The following is a 15,349-nucleotide window of genomic DNA, read 5'->3' as shown; positions in this document are numbered from 1 at the left end:
ATTTTCATGTTGTGTTCATTTCTGGTTTGTTTTGGTCATTTGCTATTCACTCATGTGGCTACAATAGTTTATTCATGTTCTTGTAATTGTTTCTAACCAATAATATAACTCTACCCATATTGAAACAACTTGCCTAACGAAAAAGATTTTGCTCTATCCTTCCAACAAATTTCACCACAAATGGTTCACTGGTTACAAAGAACTAAGGAACTATAACCCTTACTTTGGTTGAATCTTAACATACACCTAACATTTCATCATCCAAATATGTTAAATCTTAACCCCACACATCCTCACTAGTGTAAACATGAACATGTCATAAATGTTGAGGTGGAAGAGCATATGTCTTATGCGTAGAGGTGGAAGAAATGGGAGTGGTCGCTCTGCCTCATTCAGTCCGTGTCCATGACTAATTACACAACAGATTGTAGTCCTGATTCCACAGAAAAAAGACATTCACATTCAATGACCATCTGTCGTATACGTTCAGATGGAAGAAATGGGAGTGGTGGCTCTGCCTCATTCAATCCATGTCCATGAGTGATTACACACAATAGTCACGATTCAATTCAAAAGGACATTCAACCAGAGACGGATGATTTAATTGAAAAGGATATTCAAAAAGAGGCGAGATTAAGAGACATTCAACGACAGAGGAGATAACGATGGAACAGTTTTGGTCAGGTTCCTCTTGGGATCAGTTGGATGATGGAAGACAATAGGTGGCAAATCAGGTAAGAGGCATCCAGCACACATGCACTGGAGCAATTTCTGTCTATGGGAAGAGGACAGCCAGCACAACCGAGCTCTGACAAGATGCCAAGATTTTTGATACGCTGTTTCATGTTGGCACTGGCACTGACACACACCATTTGCCAGGCACCATAATCACAGTTATCTCCAGCAGTTGTCCCCCTTTGTCCATTACATATTTGGTATCTGTTTCATCCACTCCGGTCCTATCCACCCATGTGGGTCAACATCAGATCGCCCAATGTGGATTGAGATCTGATTGTCACACCTGGTGCATAAAGTTTGATATATATATATAGATATAGACGCTGAAGGGCAGAAGAGAAGAAGAAGTGAAGATGGAGAGGTTGAAGAAACTAGTGTGCAATCGATGGATGGTTCTGGTTGCAGCAATGTGGGTGCAGTCATGTGCAGGTATTGGGTATGTGTTTGGAAGTCTGTCGCCAGTCATAAAAACTGCCCTTCGGTATAATCAGAAGCAAGTAAATGCATTAGGTGTTGCCAAGGATCTTGGTGACAGTGTTGGCCTCTTTGCTGGATTGCTCTGTGAAGTGCTGCCAACCTGGGGGATGCTTCTAATGGGAGCACTGCAAAACCTCCTTGGCTATGGTTGGCTGTGGCTTATTGTTATCCACAGATTTCCATCCCCGCGATTTTGGATGGTAATTCAATTTTTTCAATTGGTTTGACCCATAAGGATTTCAACATTGAATCATATTTTATACATAATATTTTATAACAAGGCCAGGCCAGGCCATCGCCAATTGAGGCACCCCGCCCACGGGATGGATGGTAATTTAATTGAAACAAGTAACATAACACGTTTTTTCTGTTTGTCTGATTTTATGTAGCAGCTCATTATTGGATCATGTTCATGTGATGTAGATTTGTGTATTGATCTTTGTTGGAACTAATGGAGAGACGTACTTCAATACTGCTGCTCTGGTTTCCTGTGTGCGCACCTTCCCCAGAAGCAGGGGACCTATTGTTGGGATTCTCAAAGGATTCACAGGTCTGAGTGGTGCCATTTTCACTCAGATATATGCCACCATCTATGCTCCTGATCAAGCGGCCTTCATCTTTATGGTGGCTGTTGGTCCTTTTATGGTGGCAGTTGCCATGATGTTTATACTCAGGCCTCTTGCTGTAGGAAGAAGAGATCAAATCAATCCAGCAAGTGATACTGACAATTTCAATTTCATTTATGGGATTTGTTTATTACTAGCAGCATATCTGATGGTTGTTATGCTCCTCCAAGACCTCATCCATGTTAATCGTACACTAACTTCAATATTCACTCTTGGATTGCTCATCATTCTCCTTCTCCCTTTTGCCTTACCAGTCATCTCCACCTTTTTCCCATGGTGGATGACCAGGGCCCTCAGTGTTAACAAGGATGGCACTGATCAATTGCAAGCTGGATTCTTGGAGGATCATCTAGGGCAGCTGCCAGAGAAGGTACCCTATACAGATTATCAGTATATTGAGAGACAAGATAGCATTGATGTACTGGTGCAGGACCAAAAATCCCAAGGGTTGGATCTGCTGAATGAGTATGAGAGGCAGAGACTTTATAATCAACTGGAGTCCCGTTGGTTTCATGCAGCTGCTGGAGGAGCTGTAAGCATAAAGAGGATTAGGAGAGCCCCACGGAGAGGAGAGGATTTTACTTTGATGCAGGCATTGATGAAAGCTGATTTTTGGCTTCTGTTCTTTGCACTTAGCTGTGGAGGTGGTTCAGGATTGACCATCATTGATAATTTGGGACAGATGAGTGAGTCCTTGGGCTATGCCAATTCTCATATATTTGTATCCATGATCAGTATCTGGAACTTCCTTGGCCGTATTGGTGGTGGATTTTTGTCGGAAATTGTGGCAAGGTAAGTAACCAAATTTTCTAACATTATTTTATTAAATTTTATAACTAGCGCAGACATATAAATTAAATACCTGATAAAAACCATGTTAATACTAAATAGATTTTATGATAATGGTATTGTATGCAGGGACTATGCATACCCGAGACCTGTTACAGTGGCTGCAGCACAGGTCATTATGGCAATTGGACAGCTCGTTTTTGCAACAGCTTGGCCTGGATGTTTATATGGGGGAACTTTACTGGTGGGGCTAGGGTATGGCGCGCTCTGGTCCATTGCTCCAGCAACTGCTTCTGAACTCTTTGGCTTGAAACACTTTGGCTCTTTATACAATTTTATCACCATGGCCAATCCCACAGGATCTTTAATTTTCTCAGGTCTTATTGCTGGTTCTATCTACGATTGGGAAGCAGAGAAACAGCAATTGTCTCGGTACCCTTCGCACAGTTTAATGGCTAAAGGAGCTTACAATCACTCCTCCAAATGCGAGGGTGCAGAGTGTTTTTTTCTCACTTATTTGCTAATGGTTGGCGTCTGTATTATTGGGGTAATTTTGAGTCTGGTTCTTAGTTATCGGACCAAAATTGTTTACAGTACTATGTATGGTTCAGACCATGGTACTTAGTTATCAGACCAAAACTGTTTACAGTACTATGTATCGTTCAGACCATCATGAGTCGGACGAGCACATCCGAAAAAGTGAGCATGGCCGGATAATTGCTTGTTGCAGTGACTCCACGTCTAGATTTTCCAGAAGTGGGTAATGTTTTCTATTCTGAATGAGGGCTTGTTGCCGGACGGAGAAATATCCAGTACCTGTGTTCATGATTTTTCTGTAGAAGACAGGTTGAATTTCTCGATGTCCATTGTGATGTCAAATTTTATATTAGTAATTCATGTATTCTATTGTATGGACCTGGAAAACAACGGAATACAACGCGTTCCAGATGTTTTAGCATGTAATTTAGCAAGTGCTACTAGAAAATCTTGCAAACCAATTAGAGTGAATGGATTGCATTTTTTATTATCAAATGTAAATTGGATGATACAATTTCATGTTTATTTCTAAACAGCGAACTGAGACACTAGCGAAACTTTTGCATAATGGTGTGCAAGGTCAAATTATTTTGTTATTTATTTAAGTGAAAATTTATGGTTGAGGTTTATTATATTTTTTTTTATATTATTTTTAATAATTTGTTTAGGAGCGTGATGTTGTAGTGGTGTAAATGTTTGTAAATATTTAACATTTATATGTCGATTTAATTAAAAAATAATAAAAAGTTAAAAGTAATATACTCTTTAGTACAAGGGAGATAGATATCCTAGAGGAGATAGTATAGGGGAGATAGATATACTAGAGGAGATAGTAGTGTTGGTAAATGAGTGTAAACGGTGAAATATTGGTTTAATTAATAACAAAAAAATAAAAGTAATAAAAATAATAAAATTCAATCTATTATATTGTAATTTTATTTTGGAGGGCAGCTTAGTCCCGTCAACTTAAATTAGAAATTTTGCTATGAGAAAAATTACATAAATAATTATAATTTATATTGGTTAATGTTAAATTAATAGTGGTGGATAGGCAAATCTTCCTATATACTTGTTTTGGCAGGAATTAATAAATTGAGATATGAAGTGGATAAGTAAATGAACTTGCTTAAATTTTGGTGGGTAGTAACTATTATTATTATATAAATCTAATTCCTATCTATTTTTTTATGCAAATACTTGCTTAAATTATGGTGGGAACTAACTAATGGCAAATATGTTATTTACCTTAGCATGAACTATTTTCAAAGATTTTAGTTTTGGATGGTTTTCCTGCAAAGGTTAAGCATAAAAAATCACTTCACAAATATCTAAAAATCATGCATGAAAATTGCAACCATATCCATAAATTATGGCATAAAATATATGTAAGGAAGTTATCTAGGTGGCATTATATTGTGCAAAGGCTGCAATAAGACCTTCAAGTTATGGCCCAATTGATTTTTTTTAATAATATTGAAAAATAAATATTTATTTTTCAAAGTTAAACATTATAATTTGTATTGGTTAATCATAAACTAATAGTGATCAACAAAGAGATTGAGTGTTGCATTGGCAAAGACTAATAATCATTCAACATATTTAAGTTTAATTAATAACCACATAAAAACTTAACACTTACAATAAACATACAAAATAACAAGATTATTAACCATGGGTATTCACCCCCACTTTACCACAATATTATTAACTTGTAAATAGGTTTAATGTAATGTAAAATGTATGTAAAAAGTAAGGCACAAAGCTATCAATTTGATCAAAAGAAATTGGTATGTCTATAATGTAAAGTTAACATACTATTATTTCTTTAACAGGTTATTTCTTTATATATTATTATTGGTATAATAATCAATAATATTGATTATTATTATTCCAATATATTATAATAATTATTATCTCCATTATAAGTATTTTTTTTGTCAATTCAAGTTATTTTTATTATATCAAAAAGTCAATTGTTGGCCTCATTGTTCGTATATTTATTGGTCAACATTTGCATGCCAAATACAAAGAAAACTCAGAAAATGACAAAGACTTACATAAGTTGACAGGAAAATGGTGCCAAAACACCCATAATACCAAGATACAACCAAACAATATCAAGTATCATAAGAAATTACCAGCATAGGGTTATCAGGGTCAGAACCAAGAGATGGCAAGGGTTTGAATTCACATTGTACATGTCCTTCCATCTGTGTCAATCATGTCTCTAGACAGTCCAACTGCTCTTGGATGCACTGCTTCCCTCTCCAAAGGCTTACCATCCTACCGTGCATCTCCCACATGGTTCGTTGAATATGATTCATCAAGTCCATAATATAATTATGGTCATCCTTCATAGCTCGATTGAGCTGGTCCAAGGTATTGTTAATCTGCAACATGAACCTACCATACTCACTCACCGCAAAACCATCTTTGACAGATGGAAAGGGGAGAGAAGGCAGAGGGTCAGCAATCTCCCCCTCACCTTGCTCACGTTGTTGTCGACCACCCTGCAAGCCCCATCCCTTTGTCACACAGTGCACCCATCCTCTCTGCAGAGGCATGACTAACTCCTGGGTTTGAATTTGTTGTAATTGACTAAGCCCAAACATCCACATCACTTGGAGCCAACCCCACATTTGAGACAGACCACAACAAACCACTACAGACACCACCCCAATGTGACCCCAATTAGCTAGAGAAAAGTCGTTTCACCTCGCCACATTCTAACTTCCATAATATATATATTATCTAAGCTTCCTGAAAGAGATAAAGAGCACATAAAGTGGATGGAACCTATACCTGAGCCTTCGACAACCCTTGCAGCCGCTAGCTAAATAATCCTAACCCTTCCTTGACTATACTAAAGCCAAAAAACCCCTGAGACTAGGGCTCCCGCTACACTCAAGCGCCTATGGAGGTGATTTTCATTCATCCAACAAGGTCCCAGGCGTCTCCAATTTCCCAATGCAAAATAATAAAACAACCCATAGCTCCCCTTTCTAGCCAACCAATTTAACTATATAAATTGATCACTAAATAAAAATATACACAAACAATTAGCTACTAGAAACAAAACAACCAGACAAGGAGACTTCAACTTGATATGAATGACCCACATCAGTTCCGAGAGCGTAGTCTGAGAGATGAAAACAAATTTTAAGCCTCTCTTCTCCCTAGGAATTCCCTTACCATGTAGCCCGGTGGCATAATTTCCCCTCTTTGCTCCTTGAAATATCTTTTCGTAGAGGTCTACTCTACCAGTTCTGCACAAGAAGCCTCTTACCACCCCTAGGTTGAGGCATAACTCTTCTCTTGCGTAGATCACCTCAAACCCTAACTCCCACATATGAAAATTAGCATGTAATCCTCCACCCCTTATGCTTAGTTTCCTCATCCCTCTTCATGCATGTCAGTGTCCTCTCAACCTGTACAGGAAGTAAATGAGCATGGTAATCATCATGAACAACATTAATAACCACCCTCCAGTGGATTGGGCTTTTACACAGGTATGCATGCATCCCAGATGGCACTTGATGCTTTACGTTAAGTCGAGTGGAAGCATAAGGTGGTGGGCCCTTGTGACATTCCATGATAACTATTGATTTGTCACCCCCATCGAGATATCCCCATTATAAGTATTATTATATTATACCATACATATAATTGGTTACACAAAGTGACAATTCTTGATCATATCGATGGAGGGGGAGAGCGAGGCAAAGGGGAGAGAGAGAGAGTAGGGGGGGTGGCAGGCGCGCGGGGAGGGCGAGGAGAAAGGGAGGGAGACAGTGATAGAGTTGGAGGAGAGAGAGAGAGAGAGATGTGGGGGGAGAGAGAGGGAGGTGGGAGAGAGAGGGAGAGGAAGGAGGGGATAGAGAGAAGGAGAGAGGGAGGGAGAGAGAGATGGCGTTGGAGAGGGAGAGAGTGGGTGGGAAGAAAAAATACATAGAGAGATAGATTTGGAGAGAAATATGGAGTGACAAGGAAGAATGGAGAGATAGTGAGGAGAGAGGGTAGAATGAGGGAAGAGAGAGAAAGAGAAAAGAGAGAGGGAGAGAAGGGGAAGAGAGAGAGGGAGACATAAAGATGGAGGGGGGAGAGAGGGGTTAGAGAGAAGGGTAGAGGGAGGGATATAATGATAGAGTTGGAGGGCAAAGAGAGAGAGAGAGAGAGATGGTAGGTAGAGACAGAGGGATGTGGGAGAGGAAGGAAGAGAGAGAAGGAGAGAGGAAGGGAGATATAGGTGGAGTTTGAGGGGGATACAGAGGGAGGGAAGAACAAAGACATAGATATATAAAGGTGGAGAGAGAGAGGGAGTGACAAGGGAGAGATGAAGAGAGAGTGAGGGAGATAAGAAGAGAGAGAGGGGGGGAAAGAGGAGACAAAGGGAGGTGGGAGAGAAAGGAAGAGAGAGGCCTTGAGAGGGAGAAGGAGAGAGGAGGGAGAGAGAGATGGAGTTGGAGGGAGAGAGAGAGGGAGGGAATAAGAAAGACATATAGAGAGAAAGGTGGAGAGAGAGTGAGGGAAAGAGGAGAGTGGTAGGGAAGAAAGAGACAAAGAGAGAGAGAGATGGAGAGGGGGGGAGGGACAGAGAGAGAGATAGTTAGATATGGAGAGAGAGTGTGTGTGTTTGGGGGTTGAGATAGAGAGAAAAAGAAGGAGAGGTGAAGGGAGATAGAGATATAAATGAAGGAGGCAGAGAGGGAAGAAGAGAGAGAGAGGGAGGGAGGGAGAGATAGATAGATATGGAGAGAGAGAGAGAGAGAGAGAGAAAGAGAGAGTATGGGGGATGAGATAAAGAGACAAATAAAGAAACACACTTTACCTAACTCTATACTAGACCAAATTATACTTAACTATTTCCTATGTGTCGGAATATCCTAACAATTTGGAGCACTCATCTACTTCAACTTCATTACAGGAATAGCATTTTCTGCATGTAGTTTTCAAGCATCTCAGTCTGGTTATGCACTAAATGTATCTTCTTCTTCTCATTCTCATGAGTGGCTCATTGATTTTGGAGCTTCTTATCACATGGCTAAAAACAAAGCCATGTTTTCTTCTTTAAATGATTGTAACACCAAAAATATATATGTTAATGATGATAGATCTCTTAGTGTTGTAGGGACTGGAACTGTTCATCTAGACAATGGTCAATTAATGATGTATTATGTGTTCCAAGCTTATCCTGCAACCTTCTATCTGTATATCAGATAACTCATTCAGGTGAAGGTAAAATCATCGAATTTTCACCTCACGATGTTGTAATTAAGGATCTAAGAGATCCTAGATAGATTTTAGCTACTGGCATTGCTAATGATTCTACAAGGTTGTATAAGTTTAACAACTTTGGGTCATCAAATCTTCCCTTGGTATTTGTTGCTCATAATGATGAAGTGAGCAAACTTTGGCATGAGCGAATTGGTCACTTAAACTATCGCTCCCTTCAGAATCTATGTAAAGAAATATGGTGACAGGTCTTACAATGGTATCTTGCAGGGATGGTGTTTGTTCTGGATGTGTACTCGGAAAACATCATCAGGATAGTTTTGAAAAACATGCCTCTTGGCATGTCTCAGCCCCTTTATAGCTTGTGCATAGTGATTTAAGTGGTCCACTTCCAATTGTTTCATTCTCTGGCTACAAGTATTTCTTAACTTTCATTGATGATTTCTCCAGACGCACTTGGGTATACTTCTTAAAACTCAAGAGTGAAGTATTTAACATGTTCTTGGCCTTTAAGGCCTTTGTTGAAAAATAATTTGGACATCAAATTCTTAAGCTAAGATATGATAATGGCAGAGAATATGTTAACAACAAATTCATCAACTTTTGCACTGAGAATGGAATTCAATTGAAACATACTGTTCCATATACTCCACAACAAAATAGTGTAGCTGAAAGGAAGAATCGCACCTTAAAGGAAATGGCTAATTGTATGCTTCAATCTAAGGACTTAGTCTTAATTTTTGGGCAGAAGAAATTAATTGTGCAAATCACATAGTAAATCACACTCCTACTAAGGTTTTAAAGAATATCACTCCAAAAGAAGCATGGAGCTCAATTAAACCAGATGTAAGTCACTTTCGTTTTTTTGGAAGTGAAGCATGGGCCCATATTCCAGATGAGAAACATAAAGCTTTAAAACCTAAGAGTGAAAAATGTATTGTTGTTGGATATTCTAAAGATGTCAAAGGATATAGACTTATTCCACTTAAGTCCAAAAATGTTATCATTAGAAGAGATGTAAAGTTTGCTGAAAATATATCGGCCTACGAGCCTAGTTCAGGGGATGTGCCACATCTCTCTATCCCTTCTACTTCTGAAAATATTTCTTCTTCAGATGATGATACTGAAGATGACAATCCTCCCCCACCTTCTCAGGATCCTCCTTCAGCTCCTCAGCTTCCAAAATAGGTTTGTGCTACTCGGGATGCAGCAGGTGCTCTTGCCTGTGATCCTACAAATTAACGACGTACACGTTCTCAGTTCGATAGAGCCTCTTCTTTCCCAGCTCAAGCTTCAACGAATTATGATCCTTACACCTTTGCAAAAGCTTCAGGCCATCCAGATTGGGACGCAAATATGAATGAAGAATATCGTTCATTATTGACAAATTATACATGGGATCTTGTTCCTCTACCAAAGGGACGAAAACTTGTTAGATGCAAATGGGTTTACAAAACTAAGTATGGACCAAATGGAAAATTTGATAAACATAAAGCTCGTCTTGTTGCTAAGGGCTTTTCACAAGTAGAAGGCATTGACTATACTGAAACCTTCTCCCCTGTTACCAAAATGAACTCTATCTGCCTTGTTCTTTCCCTTGCTACCTCTTTCAAATGGGAAGTCCATCAGATGGATGTTAAATATGCTTTCTTGCATGGGGACTTGCATGAAGAAATCTATATGGAACAACCTACTGGCTTTATAAAAACAAACTCCAGCCTTGTATGTCAACTTAAGAAATCCCTTTATGGTCTCAAGCAAGCTCCTCGGGCTTGGTATGCCAAAATGGATAGCTTTCTTTTAGAAACCAGCTTTTCTAGGTGTCATTATGACAATACTATCTACACCAAGAAAGTGGGAAAGTCTCTTATCATGCTTGTTCTTTATGTTGATGATCTTATCCTTACTGGTAGTGATCCAAACCTTATAAACCATGTGAAGTCCAACCTTAAAAAGAAGTTTGAAATGACAGACTTAGGACACTTGCATTATTTTCTTGGTCTTCAAGTCTTGCAATCCAAGTAAGGTATTTCCCTTTCCCAGTCTAAGTATGCCTGTGATCTTCTACTCCATTTTCACATGGAAGATTGTAAGCCAGCCCCTTCTCCCTTTCAGTATGGAGCCAAACTTTCAATCACTTGTACTTCCCCTGAAGTTAATGCTACCTTATATCATCAACTTGTAGGAAAAATTTTGTATCTGACCCATACTTGTCCTGACCTTTCCTTTGTTGTTGGTCTTATTGCTCGGTTTATGCAAAACCCACATGAAAGTCATTGGAAAGAAGCTAAAAGAATACTTCGTTATGTTCAAGGTAAAGTTCAGTATGGGATTCATTATAGTGTAGAAGCATCTCCTCTATTGGTTGGTTTCACTGATTTCAATTGGATTGGTGACCCTGATGATCGAAAGTCTACTGCAGGTTATGTTTTCGCTCAAGGTTCAGGACTTATTACATGGGATTTCAAGAAACAAAGTGCCATTTCTCTTTCTTCAGCAGAAGCAGAGTATCATGGTGTCATAGAAGCTAGTAAGGAGGCCCTGTGGCTTCGTTAGTTCCTGTCAGAGTTTGGATTTCAGCAGTTGCATCTGACTACACTTTAGTGTGATAATCAAAGTGCCATTCAACTATGAAATGATCCAGTCCAACATCAACATAGAAAACACATTGAACCGCACTGCACTTCATCACAAAGCTCATTCATGGCCATGTTCTTGAAGTGCAATATTGTTCAACAAATGATCAAGTTGCACACATCTTTACAAAGGCTCTCACAGAGGCGAAGTTTACTAAAATTTGACTTATGGTTGGAGTTCGGGAAGTTGTCACTAAGGGGGGATAGGCTCTAGTTCCTTCTTCCTTCTCCTATTGTGTCATATTTGTATATCCTTTAATCCTATCCCAAGTTGTTCTTAAGGGGGGATGTTAGGATATTCCAACACATAGGAAATAGTTAAGTATAACTTGGTCTAGTGTAGAGTTAGGTAAAGTGTGTTTCTTTACTATGTACTTTTGTAACTTACAATATGACAGTCATGATATGTTCTAGACATGAAGTGATCTGATGGTTCATTCTCTCCTTAGTGTTACCAACACTTGATCTGTGGCTTAACACCTGATTGTTCCATGATATCTATTTAAAGAGCATGGAGGGTCATTTGTAGGTTAACTGTTCATGAGAGAAGCTTAAGTAAATTTTCATTCTTTTATTAATAAATTGCCTAAAGTGGATGCATTGGCTGAGGTCGTGGACTGCTTCCCTCTTTGAGGGTTTTAACCACGTCAAGAATATTGGTGTATTGATCTGTGATCTGTTTGTGAGTGGTGTCCTTTGGTGTTTTGTTTGAAGAACTTACCCTGTAAATTTCTACAGCCTGAGTAGCTGGAAATGGCATGGCCACATCAATGGGACATAATGGTTGGAATCCCAAGCCCACTTGAAAAGGGTTGTGGCCAGTCGAGCTGTGGCAAGCCCAGTTATAACCGTGCTAAACATAGGGGATGCTCTCATCCCATGTGCGTGGATGCTTTGAGTTGTACATGTGCAGAATGTGTACGATCATCCTATTGACAACCTCTGTCTAGCCATCAATTTGGGGATGGAAGGCTATGGACTTAGTGAGTTTGGTGTCCAGCATCGACCAAAGACTGGACCAAAATGTGTTGAGGAACCTGCTATCCCGATCTGAGATGATAGATTGTGGGATTCCAAAGTGTACCCACACTCATTCAAAGAAGAGTTTATTAGTGGCTTCTGTTGTGATATTCTTCTTGCAGGCCTCCATAATGGCCATCTTTGATAACCTGTCGACGACCACAAAAACAGAGTCATTTCCATGCTTAGTATAAGTAAGGCCCGATATGTAATCCATGGATATGGATTCCTAAGGTCGACTAGGGGTAGGCGGTGGAGTATAGAGACCTTGCTTCTTGATGGTCAACTTGGCAATGGCACAGGCAATGCAAGATCTGATGTACTTCCTGACATCCTGTTGAAGATTCAGCGAATAGAAAAAATTATGTAGTACTGCCACTATTTTTCGACCCCGAAATGCCCAGCAGCTCGACTATAGTGTGCTTCCCAAATCATCTTGGCACGCTCACTTGAAGGAACACAAAGGTGACCCAAGTGGCATAACAGGTAATCCTAGAGGTGAAAATATGGACCATGTTGACCCTCCAAGAGTGTTTGGTATGTGTGGTTGAATTCTGGGCCGCTTTTGTAGAGAATTGGCCAATCAGAAGTGTTGTGCCCACAAGAGTTGAGCATGGTGGTTAATGCCATGAACGGTGGTCGACTGAGGCAATTTGCAACATTATTGGTGTTTCCCTTCTTATACTTGATATTCAAATGGAACTGTTGCAGGTATGTGGACCACTTTTGATGGCGATCATTCTGTAACTTCCCTTGCATCTGTATGAACTGTAAGGGCCGGTGGTCTGTGTGGATGACCATTTCCTTCCCCAAAATGTAATGCTTCCACTGGAGGTAGGCCTGCATAATGGAATACATCTCTTTGTCATAAGTGGGATACTTTCGAACTGTGTCTAAAAGTGTCTCATTGTGATATGCCACTAGATGCCCGTGTTGAGTAAGGATTGCACCAATAGCATAGTCAGAGGCATCTATCTCAATATCAAATGGTTGTTTCAAGTCTGGTAATGTGAGCACTGGTGTCGAGCAGAGGCGATGTTTCAACTCTGCGAATGCCTTTTGTTGAGATTTAGACCTAAATAATTATGCTTTTGCTCCCCCCTTGGTGACTTGACTCAAGGGCTAAGTGATATGAGAAAATCCCAACACGAACCTGTGGTCGAAGTTGGCAAGACCTAGAAAGCTGCAGAGCTTTGTCAAAATGGTTGGATATGGCTAATCCCGAATGGCTTGGATCTTGGATGGATCCACATGCATGCCATGTTCATCAATAATGTATCTCGGATATTGAACTTGGTTCATGCCAAAAGTTCATTTCTCCAAATTGCCACATAACTTGAGTTGCCGTAGTGTTTGGAGAACCTGTCGGATGTGGTGAAGGTGCTCTTCCCAACTCTGGCTGAAGATCAGGATGTCATCCAAGTATACTTCTACAAATGAGTTGGTGAATGGCCGCAAGATTTCATCCATTAGCCTCATGAAGGTTACAGGAGCATTCATCAACCCGAAAGGCATAACCAACCATTTGAAAAGGCCCTCCTTGTCTTTTAAGGCAATCTTCCACACATTGGAGGGTTCGATTGGTACCTGGTGATATCCTGACTTCAAATCGATCTTGCTGAAATATTTTCCCCCTTTCAGTTGGTCCAGAAGGTCATAAATCCGTGGGATTAGGTACCTATTCTGGACAGTGATCTTGTTCAGTGCCTGATAGCCAATACAAAGTCTCCAAGTCCCATCCTTCTTCTGTACCAACACGATCGATCTCCCACATGGCGATGAACTCGGTTGGATGTGACCTTTCTGCAGAAACTCCTAAATCTCACTCTTGATTTCATCGTTCTCCAAAACGGAATGCTGATAGATTGGTCCATTGGGCAGCGACGCACCTGGGGTCAAATCGATGGAGTGCTTGACCTTATAGTGTAGAGGAACCCTTGCGGGGGAGGTGAAGATGTCCTCGTACTCCTCCATGACCTTGTCCATCTGTAGTTGTCGTGTGGAGGGGTCCTATCTAGAGGTCATGGCCACTATCTTCTTCTTTCCTTGAGGGTGTATCATCAGGAAAACAAATTTCCTAGTTTTGGAAATGAGCTTACTACATTGTTTTGTAGTAACCAAAGAGATGGCGGTAGGCGGTGCTACCTCCGATATCCTGTACAAATTATTTCCCAAAGTAACAATAACAACATGAGGCCTTGATTCATACATAGCATGTCACTTCCACAAGTATGGTTGGCCTAATAATACATAAAAAACATCAAGGGGAGAAATGTCACATAATACCTCATCCGTGAAGGGCTTGATGTTGTATGGAAGGCCACACTGCTAGATCACGCGAAGATCCTGTCCTTGGTGAAGCCACCTGATGGTGTACAGTTGTGGATGTGTTGTGGTCGTTAAGCCCAACTGCTTCACAACCTATACCAAAATGAGGTTCTTTTGGCTCCCGTTGTCAACAATGAACTCTAGCGAGGAGCCCTTTACCCACATTTGGGAGTGGAAGAGGTGCTCCTCTGGATCTTCAAGTCCCTCCTTTTGGATCTTCGTGGTGGCAACGGTGGCATTGGGCTCTGCATCGATAATCTACTTCCCTTTTTCATTCCCCTTGTCAGGTTTTGACTTAGAGTCATAACATGCATCTGATTCTGAAACCCTTAGCTCGGCCACTAGTGATTTCTTGGCCTGACACTCGCTTGTGTTGTGAGTGGAGCTCTTATGGAACTCACACCACTTTCCCGTGTCCTTCTTCAGCTTAGTGGCACTGTTATTTTCTTGTGACTTCGGCAGGTTGTCTTGGGTTGCCCCACCTTGGCTTTGTCCTTTGTTTTGCGGTTTGGGGGTACCTTTCCCTTGCTTGGGATTCACAGATCCAAAGTCTCGCTTCTTTTGTTTAAACTTTTGTTTGATCTTGATGGCATATCGGTACGTTGTGCCGAGCGAGGAGATGTTCAGGAATTCTATTTCATCTTGGATGTACCTATGTAGGCAATCATGGTAGTTGAGTACCAAATGTTTCTCTAAATCCTTGATACCTAACTTTATGCGAAGGGTATGGAAAATATTGGTAAACTCCAGTATGTCTTGGTCCCTTCCCTGCCGCAGTGTGGTCCACTTTATGTATTGATCCTCATAGCTTCCGACAGGGTAGTACTGCTCCTTGATGGTAGCCTAGAATGAATTCCAAGTGGGTGCGGCTGAAAATAGTGAGGTCGTACTTTCATCCTTCTGCTTGCAGTAGGTTTCCCACCAGTCCTTGACGTGGGGGGCAGCTTTGAGAAGAGCGAAAGTAAT

The 15,349-nt window shown here is 40.5% G+C and overlaps 1 protein-coding gene across 1 annotated transcript; it reads left to right on the top strand.

Moving 5' to 3' along the window:
* The first annotated feature begins 961 nt into the window (after window positions 1-961).
* On the top strand, window positions 962-3,455 carry LOC149168823 (protein NUCLEAR FUSION DEFECTIVE 4-like). Its single transcript, XM_089428440.1, has 3 exons — window positions 962-1,415; window positions 1,639-2,633; window positions 2,760-3,455. The coding sequence occupies exons 1-3, from the start codon at window positions 1,092-1,094 to the stop codon at window positions 3,253-3,255; spliced, it is 1,815 nt and encodes a 604-aa protein (XP_089284566.1). The 5' UTR covers window positions 962-1,091; the 3' UTR covers window positions 3,256-3,455.
* The last annotated feature ends 11,894 nt before the right edge of the window (window positions 3,456-15,349 follow it).

This window comes from Pinus tabuliformis, chromosome 4_2 (genome assembly GCF_031772625.1).
Source record: "Pinus tabuliformis cultivar Carrire ecotype Pingquan chromosome 4_2, CPIR1, whole genome shotgun sequence".
Lineage (NCBI taxonomy): Eukaryota > Viridiplantae > Streptophyta > Pinopsida > Pinales > Pinaceae > Pinus > Pinus tabuliformis.
Note: the sequence above shows the minus strand (reverse complement) of the source record. Positions and strands in the feature narration are given on the sequence as shown.

Bases quoted from the DNA above. Each gene is read 5' to 3' on its own strand.
- LOC149168823 (XM_089428440.1), top strand. From the start codon at position 1,092: ATGGAGAGGTTGAAGAAACTAGTGTGCAATCGATGGATGGTTCTGGTT. The intron at 1,416-1,638 runs GTAATTCAATTT...CATGTGATGTAG, and splicing joins CATCCCCGCGATTTTGGATG to ATTTGTGTATTGATCTTTGT. The intron at 2,634-2,759 runs GTAAGTAACCAA...TATTGTATGCAG, and splicing joins TTGTCGGAAATTGTGGCAAG to GGACTATGCATACCCGAGAC.